A 24,909-nucleotide genomic window follows, 5' to 3' on the forward strand; every position below is an offset into this window, starting at 1 on the left:
AACTATCCCTTAAAGAATAAACAGATATTTCTACTAGAAACAAGATAAAAAATATGTGTGATAAAAATGTACTCACTACCTACTCTTATTCAAGTGTATAAAACCTTTATGAGTTTCTTTCTTCTGTTAAATGCGGGAAAATATGTTTTGAATACTATGAAACTCAACAGTTACAGTTTTTTTTTCAAACATTTTTCTAAATATCTTTTTTTGAATTTCTTATTAAATGCAGAAGATGTTTTGAATACTATGAAACTCAATGGTTACAGTTTTTTTCAAACATTTTTAAAAATATCTTCTTGAGTTTCTTCTGTTAAATGTGGAAGATGTTTTAAATACTATGAAACTCAATGCTTACACTTTCCCCCAAACATTTTTAAAAATATCTTCTTTTGAGTTTCTTCTGTTAAATGCGGAAAAATATGTTTTGAATACTATGAAACTCAATGGTTACACGTTTTTCCCCAAACATTTTTCCAAATATCTTCTTTTGATTTTTTTTTCCTTCTGTTTACTACAGGATGTTTTGAATGAATACAGGTTTCCAACATTTTTCAAAATATTTTATTTTGTGTTTAAGAGGAAGCAAGTCAAACTGGTTTGTGACAAGTGTTTCATTAGCCAACATTTTCTGTTTTGGGTGAACTATACCTTTAAGAATAAGCATATTTCTACTAGAGACCAAATCAAAAACAAGTCAGGAAGTTGTTTGAAATAATCACTAGTACTGTATTATAAGAGTTGTCTAGGGCTGAACCCTTGATGTGACTCAAAATAAAGCATAGTAAAACAAAAGCACAGTAAATTAAGCCGAAATACTGCGCTGTATACATACGCTGCCTTTGGAGATGTAGTTGTTGTCGTGCATGATGTCTCTGGCCAGGCCAAAGTCGCAGATCTTGGCCAGTTTGCCTTCACAGATCAGGACATTTCTTGCGGCCAGATCTCGATGGACACACTGAGACACAAAGACAGATATATCAGCTTTACTTTGCAAAGAAAAAATCAGAAATTAGTTTAGGTTATTAGGTTAATCAGACGGGATGCATTTCACTTTTCAGACAGCAGATGGCGACGTAAGCTATGTACTGTAAGCATTTCTAATAAATAAATAAATCAGATTTCTATTTTTATTTTATCTTGTGTTGCAGGTTTTATATTCGATGTTAATAAAATATTGTTTTTCTGGATTATGATAATGTAAATTTGACAGGATAGATGGCACACTGCAAAAAAAAAAAAAAGAAAAGCTTTTTAACTGAGTTTGTCTTGTTTCTAGACCAAATATCTACAAAATGTTAAATCATGTAGACTTTTCTAGACCAGCAACAAAAAACTCTTGTTTTTAGAAACAATTAATCAAAATGAGGTTTTATTTCCCTAAAACAAAAAAAAAACTTTTTTTTTTTGCTTTGAAACTGAAAAAAACTTGCTTAATTTTCACTCAATATTTTTTAAAACAAGACAATATTTTTACTTGTTAAAAAATCCTTCTTAATAAAATAATTATTAGACAAAAGCATCAGCTAAATGACTCAATGTACAGATGAAGTCAGAATCATTAGCCCCCCCTGAATTATTGGCTTCCTTGTTTATTGTTCCCCCAATTTCTGTTTAACGGAGAGAAGATTTCTTTAACACATTTCTAAACATGATAGTTTTAATAATTCATCTCTAATAACTGATTTATTTTATCTTTGTCATGATGACAGGAAATAATATTTGACTATTATTACTATTACTATAACATTTAAAGGCTTAACTAGGTTAATTAGGTTAACTAGGCAGGTTAGGGTAATTAGGCAAGTTATTGTATAACAATGGTTTGTTCTGTAGACTATCGAAAAAAAAGAGCTTAAAGGGGCTAACAATTTTGACCTTAAAATGGTTCATAAAAAATTTAAAACTGATTTTATTCTAGGCGAAATAAATCAAATAAGACTTTCTCCAGAAGACAAAATATTATCAGACATACTGTGAAAATTTCCTTGCTCTGTTAAACATCATTTGGCAAATATTTAAAAAAGAAAAAAAAAATCAAAAGGGTGGCTATTAATTCTGACTTTAACTGTATGTGTGACTCAGAAACTCACGTTCTTTGAGGCCAGGAACTCCATGCCTTGGGCCACCTGGTAACTAAAACCAACCAGATCAGTGTAGCTGAGAACCGGAGAATCACTGATGACCAGAGAATGATCCACCCTGTGACCTGCGGCACACCACAAAACACACAGACACACAATTCAATACATGTTCAAACAAGAAAAAAGCAATGAACATTCTGAAAAACTAAACTCTTTCACTAAAATGGTTATCTTACTTAGAGTTTTTGTCTTGTTTTAAATCCAAACATCTACAAGTTCTTAAATCAAGAAGCATTTGCTTGGCGAGTAAAAAGTCTTGTTTTTAGAAATAATGTGTCAAAATTAAGTACGTTTTTCTTTAAAACAAGTAAAATAATCTGACAATGGGGTCAACAAAATAATCCTACTTTAAAACTCAAAACAAGATTATTTTGCTAACCCCACCGGCAGATTATTTTGCTTTTAAGACTTAAAAGTATTAATCTTTTACATGCAGGGTCATTCATCGACGTCAGTTCCAAAGCAGTGGACCAATCAGAAGAACTCATAGGCAGGTCAAGCATTGCAAGTTTCTGTTAACAGCAGCAAGTTGGCATGATGACTTTTTCAATGTTTTGTTATTATATTTATTTTTCATTATTATTAATTTATTACTTATTATTTTGTTATTATTATTTTAAAGAAAAAAAAACAAGAATGTTTTTGCTTACCTCATTGGCGGAGGATTTTGCTTTATAGACTTAAAAGTATAAATTTTTTACACACAGCACCATTCAACAATATCAGTTCCAAAGCAGTGGACCAATCAGAATAACTCACAGGCGGGGTAAGCATTGCAAGCTTCTGTTAACAGTAGCAAGTTGACATGATAAGTTCCTATTTTTTTGTTATTATTATTTATTTCTAATTATATATACATTAATAAGTTATTATTATTATTATTATTATTATTATTATTATTATTATTATTATTATTATTATTATTATTATTGTATTAAAAGCAAAAAACTATACTATTTTTCTTGCCCCATTGGCAGATTATTTTGCTTTTAAGATATAAAAGTATTAATCTTTTACACACAGCACCATCCATCAATGTCAGTTCCAAAGCAGTGGACCAATCAGAAAAACTTGTAGGCGGGGCAATCGTTGCAAGCTTCTGTTTACAATAGCAAGTTGGCATGATGACTTTTAAAATGTTTTGTTACTATCATTTATATTTAATTATTGTTACTATTAATAATTGTTATTATTATTATTTCAAAGTAAAGAACTATATTATTTTGCTAATCTCACTTAATCAAACTCACTTAATTTTGACTTATTATTTCTGAAAACAAGACTATATTTTTGCTTGTCTAGAAAATGCTTCTTGATATTAATGTTTTACAACATTTGGACTAGAAACAAGACAAAAACTCGAAGTAAGCAAAGCACTTTTTGCAGTGTTGGTAATGAAATATTTGCTTCGAGGATCAATATTTAATAACACCATTCAAATTTTAATTATTTTTAATTGTTTTATTTTTTTAGATATAAAAATTCTTAAAGACACATTTACAAATCAAACTGACGCTTGGAAAGACTTTCATAATAAAATAAGAAAAATCTTCTAATTGATCAGAAAATAAAACTATTCCCATTCCCAAGGAAAAACATCTCATCAAGTGACTTTTTGTCTTGTTTTAAGCAAGAAAAACTAAAACTACAATTCCCATCAGCCCAGGCTTGACCATCATCCCTTGCGGTCTGTTGTCGCTACAGATCCAGTAATGCGGAAATGGAGTGTGCTGCTAGAAGCGGGGATTAAAAAGAGCTGGAAAACTCTAAAGCGGGTGTTGTCGCCGCGCGCGTACTGAATAGCGGTGTTGTCGCGCGAGTTCTTATCAGCTGTGTTGTCGCGCGCGTACTGAATAGCTGTGTTGTCGCGCGAGTTCTTATCAGCTGTGTTGTCGCGCGCATACTGAATAGCGGTGTTGTCAGCACACTGTTCAGATTGATGCAGACATGAGATCTCTATCTTACTCATGGTTTGTCCTCTCAAGTGGGGGAAAGACAATGCACAACGTTACCCACTGCTGTCAACCTGGGCCAAGTCATATCTCTCTTGTCCCAGAAACCTCAGTCCCAAATGAGAGGTTTTTTTTTTCTGTTGCAGGGGACATTGTAAATGCCCAGAGATACCAGCTTTTACCAGATTATATTTATATGATAATTTTCCTTTAAACCCATCTCTATCTGAGTGAGTGAGTGATTAAATGTTGAATGTGATGAGTTTTCAACAATACTAAATTAAAAACTTAATTTTTTTACATGGTTTAATATTTGTTTGTTATTAAAATTGAAGTTCCTGTTTCAAAGCTTACAGATAGATGGCGAATTTGTATGTCATTGACACTTTTGGCACTTTTTTGGAGTATTTTCATAAGTTTTGTTTTTTCCTGTAAATGATTCAATAAATACCGTACCGTGACATTCATACCGAAGTATTACCGTACCGTGAAATTCTGATACCGTTACATCCCTAATGAGGAATATTGTATTAATATTGTAGCTCATCACGAAATTGTACCTTGATTTAGAAATAAATAGAATAAATAATATTTATCTAAAAAAAAGGTCAAATAATATTAAGAAAATAATTGTTGTGGTCTTTTTTGTACCACAGTAATGTTCTTTTAAATGGGTTTTAAGAGGCGTGATTCTCCCTGATATCCTCTGAGCTCAAGTGGAAATGTCTCCAGCTACATATAAATATAAAACAAAACGAATGTTAATATTTAAATGATTCAAAAACCTCAAGCTCTTCATGAGCTCATCGGACGTCCGTTCGGATGAGGAAGTGAAACTTTTATAAGCGCTGTTACGGCACGAGTTATGAAAGAGATCTCTGTGCCGCACAGACTCTGTTTGTGCTCAACCTGAAGATTGAAGCAACAACTCAAAGCCAAAAATCACATGATGAGAGTTTAAAGACAGATATATTTCACTGCGAGACGCCATACTGAGAACGTCCTCTGTCTGAACCACCAAACTGTTATTTTATTAAAATAGAATGATTAAAAAATGGACCATTTAATGCTGTCAACCTCAACTTTCAGATACTGACCTGTTTATATGTCTAATAATTCAGGGGGGCTAATAATTCTGACTTCAACTATAAATATATACATATATACATTTTTATTTTTTATGAAAAAAGTTTGAGAACCACTGCTATAGATAACCTTGTATCACCTGTATTCCAATGTCACAGAGGAGCAGTATACACACACACACACACACACACACACACAGATATATATATATATATATATATATATATATATATATATATATATATATATATATATATATATATATATATATATATATATATATATATATATATTTTTTTTTTTTTTTTTTTTAAATTATAAGGAGCTGAACCCCCTAAAAAGAAAATCCTAAAATCGCCTCTGCACAACACACCTGCCTGGATGTTTCAAGAATACCTATTAAGTGTTCACTTAGAGTTGGAGCTAAAATCTGCAGTACACCGGCCCTCCGGAAACAAGTTTGGTGACCATTGATTTAGACAGTACTTAAGCCAAATCTGGAGCTGATCTAACAAATGAATTTAAATGTATTATTTGTTCTATTTCTAGAAATGTTTGGTGATTAAAATATTATTTTAATAAATATATATTTATTTAATAAATCTGTTTTGTTCAGATGCACTCAAATATATTGCCTATATTCACTGAGAAATGGATACAAATGTTCATTTTCAAAATGGGGTGAACTCATTTACTGTATCAGCGGATTGTCACAGACTCGTGCAGTGGTAGATGTGAATGTTTTGGGACAGCGGGTGAGGCATGTACCTTGCTCCTGGTAGATGTCCTGCTGGTACGGAGACTCGTAGGGTGACGGCTGGATGTCTGCGTACTTGATAGTGTCCGCGAGCTCCTGCATCGGGACGTATTCAGTCTGCTCGTCTTTGGTCATGTCCATGTAACCTCCATCACACTCGCTGCCGAACGACACATACCTGCACAGTACATATTATATACATTATATTATATAATGTATAGAATAAATTCCATTTATTTATATTACTTTATTTAATGCTACAATCAAGCTTTATTATTATTCACAGTATTTCATGCTATTTTTTATGCATACCCCCAAAAAAATCAAGCGTGTGTTTATTTGATAATAATACATTCTTACAATAATATACTGTATGTTTACATTAATACTAAGATGTACATTCAACTGTCGATTTAGCTCTCAATTTATTAATAATGGTTCTAATTATTATCAACAATGAGAAAAAATATTAGTTCAAAAACAGAAAGATCAAAATATTATGAATGTCTTAACTGTCAGTTTGGATCAACGTACTGCATCCTTAATAAGTAAAAGCATTCATAAAAGGGTCACGAAACACCAAAACACATTTTTTGAGCTGTTGACAGTCGTATATGTGTCCCACACTGCTAAAAACACTATTCGGACACCTATATTTCACTAAAAAGTGTAAATTGGTTGTTTTTGCGTTATTTCAAGCAAATTCGTACTTCCGGTTTGAATCGAATTTTTGAAGCTGCGTCACGGTCATGAGATAATAGCCTGTATTCCAGCGTGCAGACTGGGCGTCTGTGCCAGAGTGTGTCTTATTACGTCTTACAGCCTGCTGCATTAATGCATGAGTAAGGCTTGGTTCAAACCAATCAGCGCGCTCTATTGTGCAACTTCATTAATATTCATTACTGTCACAGTGTTTAGACGACAGACGTCTAGGGCCACGTTGTGTTGGCAAAACAAGCGTGAAGTGTTGCTTTTATAGTTTGCTGCAGTTAAGTTTTGTTTTCATGTTCTCTCTGTGAGAGTGCAGATTGGATTGTGGATTAACAGTGTACTCGACGCTCGACAACAATAACTTACGTGTCTAAGGAGGATTATTGTTAACCTGAGAGCTGTTCTCATCTGCAAACGCTGAGATCCGGATTCGCTTGTAGTCTTCTCTTAATAAAGACGCGGCTCTAGTTGCTGGTGATTGTCCTGTCTCTACAGATTTGGTAAGTGAGCGACCAGTGCTCTTTGTTTATTCAGTTTGTTCGTATCGAACTAACAAATACACAGAGTGTAAACATGTTAGCACCACAACCAAACTTTAACCTCGTGCAGGATTTTCACCGCATTTTGTGACCGGAATAACACACACGGCTTTCTGATGCTACCTGCCGTGTGCATCTAAGTTTCCGGGAAATGCGGAGGTTTTTTTTCTCTCATTCGCCGTGCGGTATCAAACATTGCATGAACAATACACGCTTAGAGCAGCTCCTCGAATCAAATATCTAGTTTGTCGCGAGGGACATGAATAAATTCCCCAAATGAAAGAGCCAAACTGCAGATAAAGTCCACCATTTAATAATTTGGCAAATAATTTGACAACAGATGTCCATGTAAACACCGTCACTTTCTTCCGTGTGTGTGTGTTTTGACTCTGAAACTCGTGCGTGCCCACACCCACACCATACCCTCTTTAGTTCCTCCGACACTCCCCCCTAAACAGAGCTGGACACGCCCACTTTTCTGACTGAGGTGTGAAAACACCCTGCTGAAACGAGGGGGTTTCATGGCCCTTTAAATTGTACCCTATATTTTTGAATAGTAGTGTAATACAGTGTTTACAAAATATGAAGTGGTTTTCATCGATGACAAGGATAAAACATCCTGTAAGACTAATAATAAGCCTAGAGTAACGATGCTGAAAATTCACAAAAACAAAATACAGTGTTATTCAAATTAAACTATTATTTTAAATTGAAATAAGGTTTCACAATAGCAGTTTTAACTTTGTCTTAATAAATAAATTCAGTTCACCCAAAAATGAAAATTCACTTAATATCTGCCTTAAGTGGATCCAAACATTTATGAGTTTCTGTATTCTGTTAAAACACAAAATTTGATGCTCAACATATATAGAAAATATATAGAAAACAACTATTATGGAAGTGGATGGTTACACGTTATTTAACATTTTTCAAAATATCTTCTCTTGTGTTGAACAAAACAACACAACAAATGACAACATTTTCGGATTTAGGTGAACTATCCCAATATAGATTCAAAATGGTAAAAATAAGACTTTAAACAATGTTTATTTCGCCATAATAAACTCTTACTCTTTCCCACTGTCACTGTCGTTGCAGATCTGAGTGCCATTGGCGATGTGGTTTTTATCGGCGAAGTTCTGGAGGAAGCTGTGTTTGTTTCTGTGCAGGTAGTCCACCAGATCTCCATATCGGCAGTATTCTGTCACCAAATATAACGGACCTGTGCAAAAAAAAAGAAACAATACAGCTGACGATGCATCTCAGAAGATAAAACAAGTGGAAAACCACTAAAGGAGGTCGAGCATTTTCAGATATGGCTCCCAATCTCTGGAACAGCGGCCTAATATTACAGATTTTTGAAGGCTTTTTTTAAAACTTGAGTACATATTTGCTTCAATTCTTGTATGTTGATCTAAAAATACACTTTTTTTTTTCTCAAGGATCACTGGACTTACAGAGTCCTGGAGGCACTGGTTAATATACAATATTACAGGGGCTGTCAGCTTTCAATAACATTGTGGTGGTGTTTGCTGACCTTGTTTTGTGCAGGCGCCCAGCAGGTTGACGATGTTGATGTGAGGACCCAGATGACTCATGATCTTGAGTTCAGACATCAGCGCTTGTGTCTCACTTCTGCGAGCCGTTGCTGATGTGACAAGAGGAAATGGAATGACCACAGCTATCTATCACACTCATACAATTCAGAATTAAATCTGTGTTTCACCCATACATTTGAGCATTTTCACTGCCACTTTAGTGGCCGACTGGGAAATGCCAAGACCATACGCTGTTGCCTCGACAACACGACCGAATGCCCCAGAACCTAATGTACGACCTGCAGAAACAGACATCAGTAAACAAAAAAACATAGATGTACAGATACTAAGCAGTTGGGTGTTTTAAGTATTTGCTAAAAAGATGGTTTCTAAGGTGTTCTGGGTGGTTGCCATACAGATAACAGGTTGGATTCTAAGTTGGTTACCATAAAGACAATGGAAGAGATGTTCTGTAGTTGTCATAAAGATGATAGTGTGGTTCCTAAGGTGTTCTGGGGTTTTCATAGAGATGACAGGGTGTTTTTTAAGGTATTCTGGGGTTGTCATAGAGATAATATGTTGGTTTCTAAGGTGTTCTATGGTTGTCAGAGATGATAGGGGGGTTTCAAAGGTGTTCTGGGGTTGTCATAACGAGGATAGTGTAGTTTCTAAAGTGTTCTGTAGGTTACCAGTGATCATAGGGTGGTTTCAAAGGTGTTCTGTAGGTTGTCGGAGAACGTTGATTGGGTTCTAATCTGTTCTGGGGTTGTCAGATATGATAGGGTGGTTTCTAAGGTAATATAAGGGTTGTCAGAAATGTTAGGTCAGTTTCTAAGTTGATCTAAGAGTTGTCAGAGATGATAGGCTGGTTCCTAAGGTGATCTAAGAGTTGTCAGAGATGATAGGCTGGTTCCTAAGGTGCTCTAAGGGTTGTCAGATGATAGGGCAGTTTACAAGGTGATCTGAGGGTTGTCAGAGATGATAGGGCGGTTTCTTAGGTGACCTGAGGATTGTCAGAGATGATAGGGCGGTTTCTAAGGTGTTCTGATGGTTGTCAGAGATCATAGGGTCGTCTCAAAGGTGTTCTGGGGTTGTCAGAAAGATCATTGGGTGGTTTTCAAGGTGTTTTGGGGCTCTCAGAGATGATAGGGTGGTTTCTAAGGTCATCTAAGGGTTATCAGAGATCACAGGGCGATTTCTAAGGTGTTCTGGGGTTGTCGGAGATGGCAGGGTGGTCTCTAAGCTGTTCTGAGCGTTGTCAGAGATGATAGAGGGGTTTCTAAGGTGTTCTGAGAGTTGTCAGAGATCATAGGGTGGTTTCTAAGGTGATCTGGGGTTGTCAGCGATCCTAGGATGGTTTCTAAGGTGTTCTGGTGTTGTCAGAGATGACAAGGAAGTTTCTAAGGTGATCTGAGATGATAGGGTCGTTTCCAAGATGTTCTGAGGGTTGTCAGAGATCATAGGGTGGGTTCCAAGGTATTCTGAGGGTTGTCAGAGATCATAGGGTGGGTTCTAAGGTGTTCTGGGGTTGTTAGCGATGGCAGGGTGGTCTCTAAGTTGTTCTGAGGGTAGTCAGAGATAATAGGGCGGCTTCTAAGGTGTTTTCATGGTTGTCATAGAGACAATATGGTTGTTTCTAAGGTGTTCTGGACTTGTCAGAGAACATAGGATGGTTTCTAAGGTATTCTGGGTTTGTCAGAAATGATAGTGTAGTTTCTAACGTGTTCTGGGGGCCGTCACAGAGATGATTGGGATGACTTGTTTCTAAGGGGGTTATCATAGATGTAATAGGGTGGTTTTTAAGATATTATGGGGTTGTTAAAATGATGATAGTGTGGATTTTAAGTTGTTCTGGGGGATGTCATGGAGACTCTATGGTGGTCTAGTTTCTAAGGAGGTATGATGGCAGGGTTGTCATAGAGATGATAGGGTGGTTTCTAATGTGATCTGAGGGGGTTTTCATGGCTATATAATTGATGGGGTGGTTTCAGGTTGGCTTCTGCAGGGATTATGATTGATGATGTGAGTTTCTTACAGTGTTCTGGGAAGTTGCTTGAGGAAAGGTTTATATTAGATCGTTCAGAAAAGGCACTACAGTTACACTGAATGTGGTGAATCAATGTGTCCTGTTCTCACCCAGCACCAAACTGTCGCGTGGCATCTCCCAGGCCAGGTCATAGGGCAGATGAATGGGGTCAACGTAGATGTACTCGTGTCCATCCAAACTGACTGATTCAATCACCTTCCACCTGATTTCATACCGCGGCTTCTGCAGGCAAAACAAAGTGTAGATTCAGTTTAACACTGTTAAATCTGTAACAGAATAAAGCTTAGTCTCAGTCACACAGGAAGTGAAGTCACTGACCTTCCTCCACACAGCAATGAGGATGATGATGGAGATGATGACGATGACCACCAGCGCTAAGACAGCGGCCAGAACAGCTACCTGAGAGAACAGCGCTATACAGAAAAAACAAAACCATTATTCAAAAACACATCAAAAACGTATTATTATTGCTAAATGTGGACTGGTTTCTAGTCATGGAGATCATAGGGTGGTCTCTAAGGTGTTCTGCAGGTTTTTAGAGATCATAGGGTGGTTTTTAAGGTGTTCTGGGGGTTGTCAGAGCTGATAGAGGGATTTCTAAGGTGTTCTGGGGTTGTCATAAGATTATAGGGTGGTTTTTAAGGTGTTCTGAGGGTTGTCAGAGCTGACAGAGGGGTTTCCAAGGTGTTCTGGGGGTTGTAAGAGATGATAGGGTGGTTTCTAGGGTGTTCTAAGGGTTGACATAGAGATCAAATGGTGGTTTCTAAGGTGTTCTGGGGTTGTCATAGAGATGATAGGGTGGTTTCTAGGGTGTTCTGAGGGTTGTCATAGAGATCATGGTGGTTTCTAAGATGTTCTGGGGTTGTCATAGAGATCATATGGTGGTTTCTAAGATGTTCTGGGGTTGTCATAGAGATCATATGGTGGTTTCTAAGATGTTCTGGGGTTGTCATAGAGATCATATGGTGGTTTCTAAGATGTTCTGGGGTTGTCATAGAGATCATATGGTGGTTTCTAAGGTGTTCTGAGGTTTCTAAAAATAAAATGTTTTAAAACAAATATAAGTAATTAATTTGCTTGAATTTAATTAAATACATTCTCACACAATACAGTCAATAATATTAATACAAACAATACCTTAAACTATGAATGAATTAAAAATGCATAAAGAGGCATCAAGTAATTTGAAATAAAAATAATAAATTTGTTACTTTTTAGAAAATATAATCATGGTTAAATTCAATTATACTTAGATATTCACTTAAATAGCCTTATTCTGAGCATATAGAGAAATATTTAAGTAACCTATTAATTACTGATAGATAAATCAAAAAGGATCTGTCATGCAATGCAATAATTTCTTTCTTTCCCTCCTTTATATTAATGAAATTATGATTATACAAGTGCAATCTGTGAGAACAGCACCATGGCAATGGGAGAAAACTGAAGGGATGATGTTGACTTTAAATCGAGGCAGTGTGGCTCATATACTGGACTGTAGGCTCATATATAAAGTCAATAGGAAGCCCGCAGCTTTGGCAGGTGTTTGTGTTTCAGGGGTTTTCTCACGGCTGAACCAGTATCGGGTTCTCAATGAGCTCAACGGGTTTCACGCCGCATTCAGGGCGCTAATGAAAGCAGCACTAGAGGATCATGGGATTCAAACCAAAGTCACTCTGTGTTTGATCTCCACGGGTGCCGCTCCATTCAGTAGGTCCTCATTTCACACATTCACACAAAGAGGCTTTAACACCCTCCTGTCTCACACACACACACACACACACACACACACACACACACACACACACACACACACACACACACACTCCGTAGACATAATGATTTCATACTGCACACATTATATATTCTGTCTTCTTTCCCCAGCCCTACCCTTAAACCCTCATAGGACACACACACATGCGCAGACAGTACTTACTGCTGTTGACCAGTCTGATGTCCCGGGCTCGGGCTCCTCTCTCATTGCTGGCCTCACAGCGGATGGTGAGCAACTGCGGCCGGACCAGCGTCACCTGACTAAGCACCTGGTGGATCTTGCGTGTGCTGTTGTAGGTGACATTAGTCTGGATGGTGACGCTCTCTGGATCCTCCACTAGAGGGCTCCATACAGCACTTCTGTTACTGCACCTAGTGAAAAAAAACAGTGCACTCTATGAATAGTATGAAAAATGATGTACAGTTTAAGTAAGAATTACTAGCCCCCCTTTGAGTTTTTTTTCTTTTTTTTTTTAATATATTTTTCAAATGATGTTTAGCAGAGCAATGAAATTTTCACAGTATTTCTGATAATATTTCTTCTTCTGGAGAAAGTCTTATTTGTTTTATTTTAGCTAGAATATAAAAGTTTAAAATTTTTTTAATAACATTTTAAGGACAAAATTATTAGCCACTTTAAGCTATATTTTTTCTCGACTTGCTACAGAACAAATCACTGTTATACAATAACTTGCCTAATTGCACTAACCTGCCTAGGTAACCTAATTAACCTAGTTAAGCATTTAAATGTCACTTTAAGCTGTATAGAAGTGTCTTGAAAAATATCAAGTCAAATATTATTTACTGTCATCATGACAAAGAGAAAATAAATCAGTTATTAGTGTAAAGCCGCCAGTCCTACGCTACCCAACTCGCTCTGAGCTGGTATCGAGCCGGCGACCTTCCGCATGGGAGTCGGTTGCTCTACCAAGGAGGCTAAAGACCATGGCCTCTAGAATCTGTCGCTAGAGCACCTTTAGAGGCCAGAAGAGGGAGGTTTACCTGCACAGTACACACTAGCTGGCCTCCGTTACACTCTCCCCCATAAACCTCACTCCCATCCGGGTCACAGCACCAATGTAACCCCGCCAGTCCTACGCCACCCAACACGTTCTGAGCAAGTATCGAGCCGGCGACCTTCTGCATGGGAGTGGGTTGCTCTACCAAGGAGGCTAAAGACCATGGCCTCTATCATATGTCGCTAGAGCACCTTTAGAGGTCAGAAGAGGGAGGTTTACCTGCACAGCACACACTAGCTGGCATTAGAAATGAGTTAGGGGCAAGGTAGTGGCGCAGTAGGTAGTGCTGACGCCTTACAGCAAGAAGGTGGGGTCGCTGGTTCAATTCTCGGCTCAGCTGGCATTTCTGTTTGGAGTTTGCATGTTCTCCCTGCGTTCGCGTGGGTTTCCTCCGCGTGCTCCGGTTTCCCCCACTGTCCAAAGACATGCGGTACAGGTGAATTGGGTAGGCTAAATTGTCTGTAGTGTATGAGAGTGTGTGTGGATGTTTCCAAGAGATGGATTGTGGCTGGAAGCGCATCCGCTGTGTAAAAACTTGCTGGATAAGTTGCCGGTTCATTCCGCTGTGGCGACCCCGGATTAATAAAGGGACTAAGTCGACAAGAAAATGAATGAATGAATGAAATGAGTTATTAAAACTATTATGTTTAGAAATGTGCTGAAAAACATCTGCTCTGCGTTAAACAGAAACTATGTTATGACGCGTTTATCGGTCATCACAATCTTCTAAAAAATGTACATTTATATGTATTTACGTACGCATTATATTATCTTTGCGTCAAATTACAAAAAACAAATTACCTGATGTGAGAGGTGTTTCTAATGCAATGTCTATGGGGCTGAGAGTAAATTCCAGAAATGTGAAAAGGGTCCATTGCTTCATATAATGCACAGAGTCCACATAGTGTGTGTACTGTACACATAGAGCAAACATAGTACGCTAATATGCCATTAGAACCCATCATAAGAAGACATCAAAAGTCAAATTTGCACTTTTGTTGCAAACCAGAACAAACCCACAGGATAATACACTAAACTGAGCTGCTAATATCCAGCAGAGCGCTCATAAGTGCCTACACCCATGAACAAGTGTGCAGTGACAGGCGGAGGTGTGTGCTAATAGCTGCTTTAGCATATGTGCTGTATTTATTATTCATTCAGCAGTGTGTGTGTGTGTGTGTGTGTGTGTGTGTGTGTGCAGCTCTTGGGTGTTTTAATCAGCTCAGCCACAGCGCTTAGATGATGTACAGTCCTCACTCTGCACAGGCTGATGGACACACATCCTGATCAATTACGCTGATGTGTGTGTGTGTGTGTGTGTGTTTATATAGTGCTTTCTGAGAGCATGTGCAAACTCATCAGCTTTACATTTAATCGTCTCGCAAACAGCTCACATTAAATATGAATGAGAGACATTAACGGTGGAATATTGTGATAATCTAGTTCACTATCCAGTTTCCATTATTTATCATTTATTAATCCATCCATCCATCCATTCATCCATCCATCCATCCATCTATATATCATTCATCCATTTATCAATCCATCCATCTATATATCCTTCATCCATCCATCAATCTATATATCATCCAATAATACATCCATCCATGCATCCATCCATCCATCTATCTATCTATCTATCTACCTGTCTGTCTGTCTGTCTATCCTCCATCCATCCATCCATCCATCATCCATCATCCATCCATCCATCCATCCATCCATCCATCCATCCATCCATCCATCCATTCATATATCATTCTTTAATACATCCATCCATCCATCCATCCATCCATCAATCCATCCATCCATCCATTCATCTATATATCATTCATTTATACATCCATCCATGAATCCATCTACACATAATTTATTAATCCATCCATCCATGCATCTATCCATCCATCCATCCATCCATCCATCCATCCATTCATCAATCCACCCATCTATATATCATCCATTAATACATCCATCCATGCATGTAACAATCCATCCATCCATCCATCCATCTACCTGTCTGTCTGTCTGTCTGTCTATCCTCCATCCATCCATCCATCATCCATCCATCCATCCATCCATCCATCCATCCATCCATTCATATATCATTCTTTAATACATCCATCAATCCATCCATCCATCAATCTATATATCATTCATTTATACATCCATCCATGAATCCATCTACACATAATTTATTAATCCATCCATCCATGCATCTATCCATCCATCCATCCATCCATCCATTCAATACTATATCCATCCATTCATCCATTCATCAATCCACCCATCTATATATCATCCATTAATACATCCATCCATGCATGTAACAATCCATCCATCCATCCATCCATCCATCCATCCATCCATCCATCCATCCATCCATCCATCTATCCGTGTATACATCCATCCATCAATCCATCTACATATCATTCATTAATCCATTCATCCATCCATCCATCGACCCATCCATCCATCCATCCATCACTATACTAACTTGTCCATTTGACTAAATATTATCCATCTATATACAATATTATCCATTAATAAATCCATTCATCCATATATCCATACACCCATCAATCCAACCATCCATCTACAGATGATCTATTAATATATTGATCCATTCATCTATGTATCTATTCATTCATTCATCTATTTCTCCATCAATCCATTTATCCATCCATCTATATATCATAATTAATACATCCATCCATCTATATATCATTCATTAATACATCAGTCTATATATCATCAATTTATTCAGCCCTCCATCTATTCATTCATCCTTCCATCCATCCATCAGCAAAGAAACCAATTTAAACCCTAAAAAATTCACTGATACTAATTTGATGATAATGATGATGATGTTTATGAAGATGATGATGATGATGATGATGATGATGATGATGATGATGATGATGATGATGAAGTGTCATCACCTGGTCATGCTGTCGCAGCTGAACCACTGAATGCTGGGTTTGGGCACTCCTTCTGCCACACAGGTCACTGCGTGCTTCTTCTCCGGCAGGTGATGATCTGACAGCTCCGTTATCTGAGGAGGAACTGCAGAAGCAGACAAAAGATCTTCACATGAAAACCTCACTCAATAAACCAGACAGGTGAACAACAATTAATTCTTTAAAAATATAAATAAATATGTCATTTTTAAATACAAATAAGAAATATCACAGTCATAATTTAATAGTTAATTAAAAATACTATTGATACCAAACAAATATATGTTGATCAATTTATTCTAAAATGTTTTTAAATATATACATATTTATAACATGCATAATTTATTATAACCAAATTAAATGTTAAATAATAAGGTAATTTAAAAAATGTCATATTATTGCAGAAATTAATTAAATAAAAATCCAACTTAGTTTTCTTTTTTGTTCAGTAAATAAAAATAAAAAATATATTTTTTTTTATAATAAAATAAAACAATAAAATAAAATAAAATAAAATAAAATTAAATTAAAAGCTTTCTTTTGAGGGGTGGCTTGTGATGTAGGGAGATTTATTCATATTTATTCATATTTATTTTTATTTTATTTTTTATTTTTATATTATTATTTTTATTATTTATTCATATAATTTTTATTTAACTTATTTGACGAAAAGATAAAAAATATAATAATAAAAAATATAAAATATAATAAAATTAAATTAAAGTCTTTTGAGTGATGGCTTGTGATGTAGATAGGTTTATCCATATTTTATTTTTATTATTATTTATTATTATTATTTTTATTATATTATTATTTTATTATTTATTCATATCATTTTTTTACTTATTTGCCAAAAAAAAAAAAAATAAATAAATAAATTGAATTAAATTAAATTAAAGTCTTTTAAAGGGTGGCTTGTGATGTAGGCGGTTTATTTATACTTATTTTTATTATTAATATTATTATTGTTATTATTATATTAATTTATTATTTATTTCTATAATTTTTATTTAACTTATTTGACAAAAAATTAAATAAAATAACTTTCACAGTAGTTTCAGTGGCTAATAATAAAAGTTAACTGGTTCCGCAGTATTCCTGGCAGCTGGTATTATTCTTGCTGCTTCCCATCTTAAACCAACACGGGTGTCTATTTTCAGGAAATGGGGTGGTGTGTAAATGGATGTCGAACCGTCTCACCTTTCACCTCTAGGTCAAAGATCATCTCTTTGAGGGCGTCTTCATTTTGAACGGTGACTTTGTAGAGACCCATCTGCTGCAGTCGAGTCCTGACCAGGGTCAATGTGCTGACAAACCTGCAACGCATCCAGAGCTGCATCAGTGTCTGTTTATATATATATCTCTGTTAAATCTCTGCTGATCTTCAAGCAGAGAGTAAATCTGCATTTGCTTTCAGCCTCTGAAGAGGAGTGTGAGTATTTTAGAGTCACGAATACCTCGTTTCGTGCTCCTCCCTCATGCTGTGTCCTCTGATAACAGCACCGTCTTTCCTCCACTGGACTGTAGGTTTGGGATATGCCTCGATCTCCACCTTCAGCTCCACATTTTCTCCGAGCTGCGCAGAGATGTTTCTGTCCAGAGGAGGAGTCAGAGACACAAAACCCTTCTCTGCAGACAGACAAAAAAAAAAAAAGATCACGTGTGGAATAATCAGTATTTGCTTCATTAACAAAATCTATATGAAATTTATAGATTAATAACAAACAAAACAGCAAGACACGACAAAAGTAAATTAAACTACATTTTCTGATTACTGCCAATTGCCTAGTGGTAAGTGTGTCGACATGTATTGTCATTGTGTTTTGCGCATCTTGATTTCGAATACTGGCTTGTGGACATTTCCCAACTCCATAATTCAAGATTATTTGTATAGCGTAGCGCTTTTATTTATTTATAGGGCATTAATACCATCAACCATTCCCATTTTATTAAGGTGCATCCATATAAATGGCCCACCCTGTACTATGACAATGATCACCTCAGGTACTTATTATGAGCTTTATTCAGTATAAATGTAACCAGTAAGAGTTTTAATACATTTTTGGCCTGACATTTATAACCATACTGAAAGCAGCAGCATATAATTTACCTCAGAAAATGAAATACAAGTACAGTTTGAACATGAACGTTAGAACTGTGAATATCACTACAGTTTCCATTTCCGCAGCAAAACAAGAGCATAAAATACTATGACAATGATCGCCTCAGGGACTGATTATGGGCATTATTCAGTATAAATGTCACCAGTATGAGTTTGAATACTATTTTTCCTGACATTTATAACCATACTGAAATTAACAGCAGATAATTTACCTCAGAAAATGAAATACACGTACAGTTTGAACATGAACGTTAGAACTGTGACTATCAGTACAGTTTCGATTTCCGCAGCAAAACAACAGCATAAACTACTATGACAATGATCGCCTCAGTTACTGATTATGGGCTTTATTCAGTATAAATGTAACCAATACGAGTTTGAATACTATTTTTCCTGACATTTATAGCCATACTAAAAGCAACAGTAGATAACTTAACTCAGAAAATGAAATACACTCACACTTTGAACATAAACATGAACGTTAGAGCTGTGTCAGTACAGTTTCTATTTCCGCAGCAAAGCAAAAACATAAACTACGATGACAATGATCGCCTCAGGTACTGATTATGGGCTTTATTCAGTATAAATGTAACCAGTCTGAGTTTGAATACTATTTTTCTGGACATTTATAACCATACTGAAATCAGCAGCAGATAATTGAATGCAGAAAATTAAATATGCGTTTGAACATGAATGTTAGAACTGTGACTATCAGTACAGTTTCCATTTCCGCAGCAAAACAACAGCATAAAATACTATGACAATGATCGCCTCAGGTACTGATTATGTGCTGCGTTCAGTGTTAAATGCTGCCAATTTGAGTTTGAACACCTTTATAAATGACATTTATTGCCATACTGAAAGCAACAGCAGATAATTTACCTCAGAAAATGAAATACACATGCAGTCTGAACATGAACGTTAGAGCTGTGACTATCAGCTTCTATTTCCGCAGCAAAAAGTCAGCATAAACCACTATGACAATGATCGCCTCAGGTACTGATAATGTGCTTTGTTCAGTGTTAAATGCTGCCAATTTGAGTTTGAACACCATTATAAATGACATTTATTGTCATACTGAAAGCAACAACAGATAATTTACCTTAGAAAATATAATACACAAACAGTTTTAACATGAACATAAACGTTGGAACTGTAGCTACGAGGACAGTTTCTATTTCCGTAGCAAAACGTTAGCATAAACTACTAGGGCACTGATCGCCTCAGGTACTGATTATGTGCTTGATTCGGTGTTAAATGCTCCCAATTTGAGTTTAATCACCATTATAAATGACATTTATTACCATACTACTGACAGCAGCAGCAGATAGTTCACCTCAAATCTTAAAATAACAAGCAGACGGTTTGCAAATGAAAGTCAGAATTGTGACTAAGTGCAAACCAGCAACATCAGTCTATCAGCCTATATGTACTTTTAACAGGTTATATGCATTAATTAGATTATAACCATTATAATTTGATTGAGAGTGCAGTTGCTGATATTTAAATGAATGTCTGGTATTTAAATGTTTCTGTCATGTCATGTCATGTTTGGTGTAGACAACCAAATTGAACAAGAGTATAGGAGACATTCTCATAACAATGATCGAATAAACAGTGAATATGATGAAGACGATCAGCAGGTGAGTTCTGCTTGCTCATCTTTTCTCCATAATCTGTTTAATATTCCATAAGCCAGCTGTCAGCTGTGATGTAAACGTCGAGGTGCTAAAAGCTCTTTCTGCTGTACATCCTGTGTGTGTGTGTGAGAGAGAGCTGCTGACACTGAAAACATTGATCTCCAGTCAGCTCCTCAAGGCTCCTGTGTGCATTCATAACCTTGAAACATAAACATCCCTGAAGCTCCGCATTCACACGCAGAGCAAATATCAGAGCCAGTTTTCCATCTCTGGGAGACTGTGGAAGGGCTTGTATTAAATGTTGATGTTGATTTAATTAGAGTTTGCATCAAAGCATCATTGAAAAGATGCCACACACATTTTATAGCCCATCATGCACACCTGATGATCAAGGCCACACTTCATGCTGAAAACTGCTGAGCGCTGCTATTTTAGTGTCACTGAGCTCTTTTCATGCACTTTTGTTTTGCATTAATTTAAATGGATTTAATTAGACGATTTTTATTATATCATTATGAGTATATGAGTGTTATTATAGACACTATTTTTTCACATTTTTGTGGTTTTTAGGCATTATTATTATTATGATTATTATTATTTAAAAAAACAATATATTATATATAAAAATTTTATATATAAATATATATAATTAAATATATATAATTATATAATTACATCTATCTTGTTGTTATTAATTTATATACATTTGTATTTATTTTTACATTATTATTTAAATTAAATTCAGAAAAAAACAATATATGAAATAAAAAATATTATATATATATATATATATATATATATATATATAAATAAATATATATATATATATATATATATATATATATATATATATATATATATATATAACATCTATCTTTTTGTTATTAATTTATATACATTTGAATTTATTTTTACATTATTATTTAAAGTAAATTCAAATTATTATTAGTTTATTTTCTCTTTTAATGTATTTAGTTTTACAAATTTGTTTTATTAATTTTTAATGTGCTTTAATGTATTTTTGTTGTATTTATTTTAATGTTAAACTAACATTTTTACCATTCTTTTGTGAATTTCTATTAAATGTTAATTATGTTAGATTGAATTATTATTTATTTTATTTTAGTTTATTTCATTGTTTTGCTTTTAATGTTTAGTCATTGTTAATAGTTTATATATTAATTCATTCATTAATCAATTTAAAGTCTGTATAATTTTAATGAATATCTATTAATTTTGGATTTTTTCAGAATTTCTTTTATTTCTTAAATCTTTAGTTTTAGGTCCAGTTAAGGTCATTTTCATATTTAATTAAAATATGTCTTTTTAATATTTAATACAAAAAAAAAAAGTTAAAGTTTTAGTTAAATTTTTAGTACATCAAGAGATCAAATCAGTAATTAAAATGAGAAATAAAACAGTTTAAATATTTAATTACATTTCAGATAGAAGTTCATTTATCAAGTATATAATATAATATAATATAATATAATATAATATAGTTTAATAATATAATATAATATAATATAATATAATATAATATAATATAATATAATATAATATAATTTAATATAATATAATATAGTATAATATATTATAATGTAATATAATATAATATAATATAATATAATATAATATAATATAATATATACATAAAATGCATGTTTTTAAGTGCTCTGCGTGTTTGTGAGTGTTTTCTGCAGGTTTTTCTCACCCAGTACAGTGATGTTGATGCTGGCTGAAGCTCTCTGGTCCTGCACCCCCTCATGAACATGACAAACGTACTGTCCAGATCTGTCCAGAGAGACGTCTGTGATGTTCAGACATGACCTCATGCTCATGGAGGACAGGACGTCCGTCAGGGGCTCGATGCCTCCCACCTAATAAAATCACAATAGGGTAAAATACGAGAAAAGATTCTTTCAAATGTGTTTATACTTATATTTAGATTAGACAACTCCATTGTTTTAACTTGTAAACAGTGCAACCTGATTTTCATTTGTTATTTTTAATCGCCATTTTATGAATGAAAACAAAAGCTCTAAATGACAAGATATTTATTTTAAATTAGGACAAAATTGTATAATGTGATCCCTCCACAGATCAGTGGGTTTGACAAACCTACTGCAGAAAACGCACTCTTTCATCTTTCTGACATTATAACCGTCACTTGCACCAGCTTTTTAAAGTGAAATGTGCCTCACACGGGTGAGTGGGCATGGCAAACCACCTGTAAAACACCCAAAATATAAATAAAAACCCTCCCACCCCTCACTCTAGCACTTAATTTTCTGAGCACTAACAGTTCCTCTGTATAATTATCAATTCTTGTGTGTATTGCCTCTTGTTGAATCACTGAATGACTCCTAGATTGTAAGTCGCTTTTGGCAAAAGCGTCTGCTAAACGACTTAATGTAAATGTCACATTTTACTCAAACACATACCAAATAAATCCAAACACATGTGATTGCTCAAACCTCACATATATTTGCTGCATTTTTAATACAAGTCAGTATTTTACAGATTACATCTTGAGCATCTGATTTTTCCTTAGCGCTGATGTGCTTTCATTTTCTCCTTTTACTAACAGCGAGTTGTGAGGGATTGTTTAATAAGTAAAACTGGCCTCAGACAGTTAGTTTTATTTCGGCTAGAATGAAAGTTTTTCATTTTTTAAAAAACATTTAAGGTCAATATTATTAGCCCCCTAAAGTGATATATTTTTGGATAGTCGACGGAACAAACCACCAGTGTTTGGCAGTAGCGTCGCTACCAGTCGTGACGCTACTAGCTTAACTACATTTCTCAGTAGCGTGGCGGTAGCGTTGCTACTTTCTAAATCAAATAGCTTTTCAGTAGCGAAGCTATTTTATTAGTCAAGTAGCGCTGTAGCGTCCAAACATGCTACATTTACAGATCGCAGATCAATAAGTGATGGCACCGACATTCACGGAGCTGTGAGGCCGGTGTGTGGCTGGGGAAAGTAAATCCATATGATGGATAGAATGGATAGAATTCTTCTTCTTCCTGTTTTACAGTGTTCGACAACAAACTTTTTGGTGAGCTATTGCCACCTCTGGTGGTCAACCGAAACTTGCTTGATGGAAAGATGACTGAGGGAGAGGAGTTATTTCTGAAGCAGGATTCCTCATGACCATACCTCGAGAGAAGTACATGTTAAGATCCAATAACTTATATATATACAGTTCTAGTCAGAATTATTAGCCCCCCTGAATAATTAGCGCCCCTGTTTATTTGTTTCCCCAATTTCTGTTTAATGGAGGGAAGATTGTTTCAGCATATTTCTAAGCATAATAGTTTTAAAAACTTATTTCTATTAATTGATTTATTTTATCTTTGCCATGATGACAGTAAATAATATTTTAGCTTAAAGGGGCTAATAATTTTGTCCCAAAAATGGGTTTTAAAAAATTTAAAACTGCTTTTATTCTAGCCGAAATAAAACAAATAAGACTTTCTCCAGAAGAAAAAATATTATCAGACATACTGTAAAAATGTCCTTGCCCTGTTAAAAATCATTTGGGAAATATTTAAAAGAGAAAAAAAAAAAAAATCAAAAAGGGGGCTAATAATTCTGACTTCAACTGTGTGTATATATATATATATATATATATATATATATATATATATATATATATATATATATATATATATATATAATTCCAAAATATTTCCCTTTACTATAGTATTTTAAATGTGTAACACCTGGTTTTATTGGATTTTTTACTTTTAGCTGTTATATACTATAATTTGTTTCTGTTTAGTACAGCATATTATTTACAGTAAGTAAATGAACTGAACTATTATGCCTCAGATGTTTCATTGACAGTTTTATTGATCACTAAGGTATGACTGACTTGGATTTAAGTTGCTTGGATTTAAAAATAAAAATTGCAAAAATAGCTTGGATGTAGCTAAGCTACTTTTGCCATGTAGCTTTTAGCTTGCTACATTTCCCAGGGGGTAACCTTTACTGTAGTTAAGCTACATTTTAAGTAGAGTCGCTAATAGCTTAGCTCACCTCATATTTCAAGTAGCTTGCCCAACACTGCAAACCACTGTTATACAATTACTTGCCTAATTACTCTAACTTGCCTAATTAACCTAATTAAGCCTCTAAATGTCACTTTGAGCTAAATACTAGTGTCTTGGAAATAGTTAAATATTCTATACTGTCATCATGGAAAAGATAAACGTAATTAGTTATTAGAAATGAGTTATTATGTTTAGAAATATAGAACTCTATGACTTCAACTGTATTAACTTCGTCACTATTCTGATGCATCTCTTAATAAAAGCGCTGCTGGTCGTGACAGTGAGGTGTGGTTCACATCTTGAGCTCATTTCAGCTCTTCTCATGAGGCTCCGATGGGGAAGTAATGAAAACAAAGCGTTTATTTCCAGCCCACTCACGTCTTTGTTGGGAAAATCCCAGGAGAAGAAGACCAGCTCCACGCCGTGAACGGTGCAGTTGACGTTGAGCGTCTCGCCCTGCTTTAGAACCGTTTTGGAGGCGTTGATGTAGGGATCCAGAGCCTCGGGAGCTGAACAACATGTGTGAGAGAACAAAAAACGCCATTGTTTCATTGAAAACAAATCATCTGAT

General features: G+C 35.1%; 1 protein-coding gene across 2 annotated transcripts in view; it reads right to left on the bottom strand.

The window, feature by feature from the left end:
* pdgfrb (platelet-derived growth factor receptor, beta polypeptide) overlaps nt 1-24,909 on the bottom strand; it is a 43,783-nt gene that overhangs the window by 12,784 nt on the left and 6,090 nt on the right. For both annotated transcript variants that reach the window (XM_087280560.1, NM_001190933.1), the window contains 14 exon segments: nt 24,717-24,847; nt 21,997-22,162; nt 17,978-18,149; nt 17,721-17,836; nt 16,503-16,626; nt 12,711-12,919; nt 11,093-11,187; nt 10,864-10,996; nt 8,922-9,026; nt 8,727-8,837; nt 8,261-8,411; nt 5,951-6,117; nt 2,094-2,209; nt 836-958 (listed from right to left, as the gene is read on the bottom strand). In XM_087280560.1, coding sequence (XP_087136686.1) covers nt 836-958; nt 2,094-2,209; nt 5,951-6,117; nt 8,261-8,411; nt 8,727-8,837; nt 8,922-9,026; nt 10,864-10,996; nt 11,093-11,187; nt 12,711-12,919; nt 16,503-16,626; nt 17,721-17,836; nt 17,978-18,149; nt 21,997-22,162; nt 24,717-24,847 — 1,919 coding nt within the window.

The sequence above is a fragment of the Danio rerio genome, chromosome 14 (genome assembly GCF_052040795.2).
Source record: "Danio rerio strain M-AB ecotype USA chromosome 14, GRCz13ab, whole genome shotgun sequence".
Classification (NCBI taxonomy): Eukaryota; Metazoa; Chordata; class Actinopteri; order Cypriniformes; family Danionidae; genus Danio; species Danio rerio.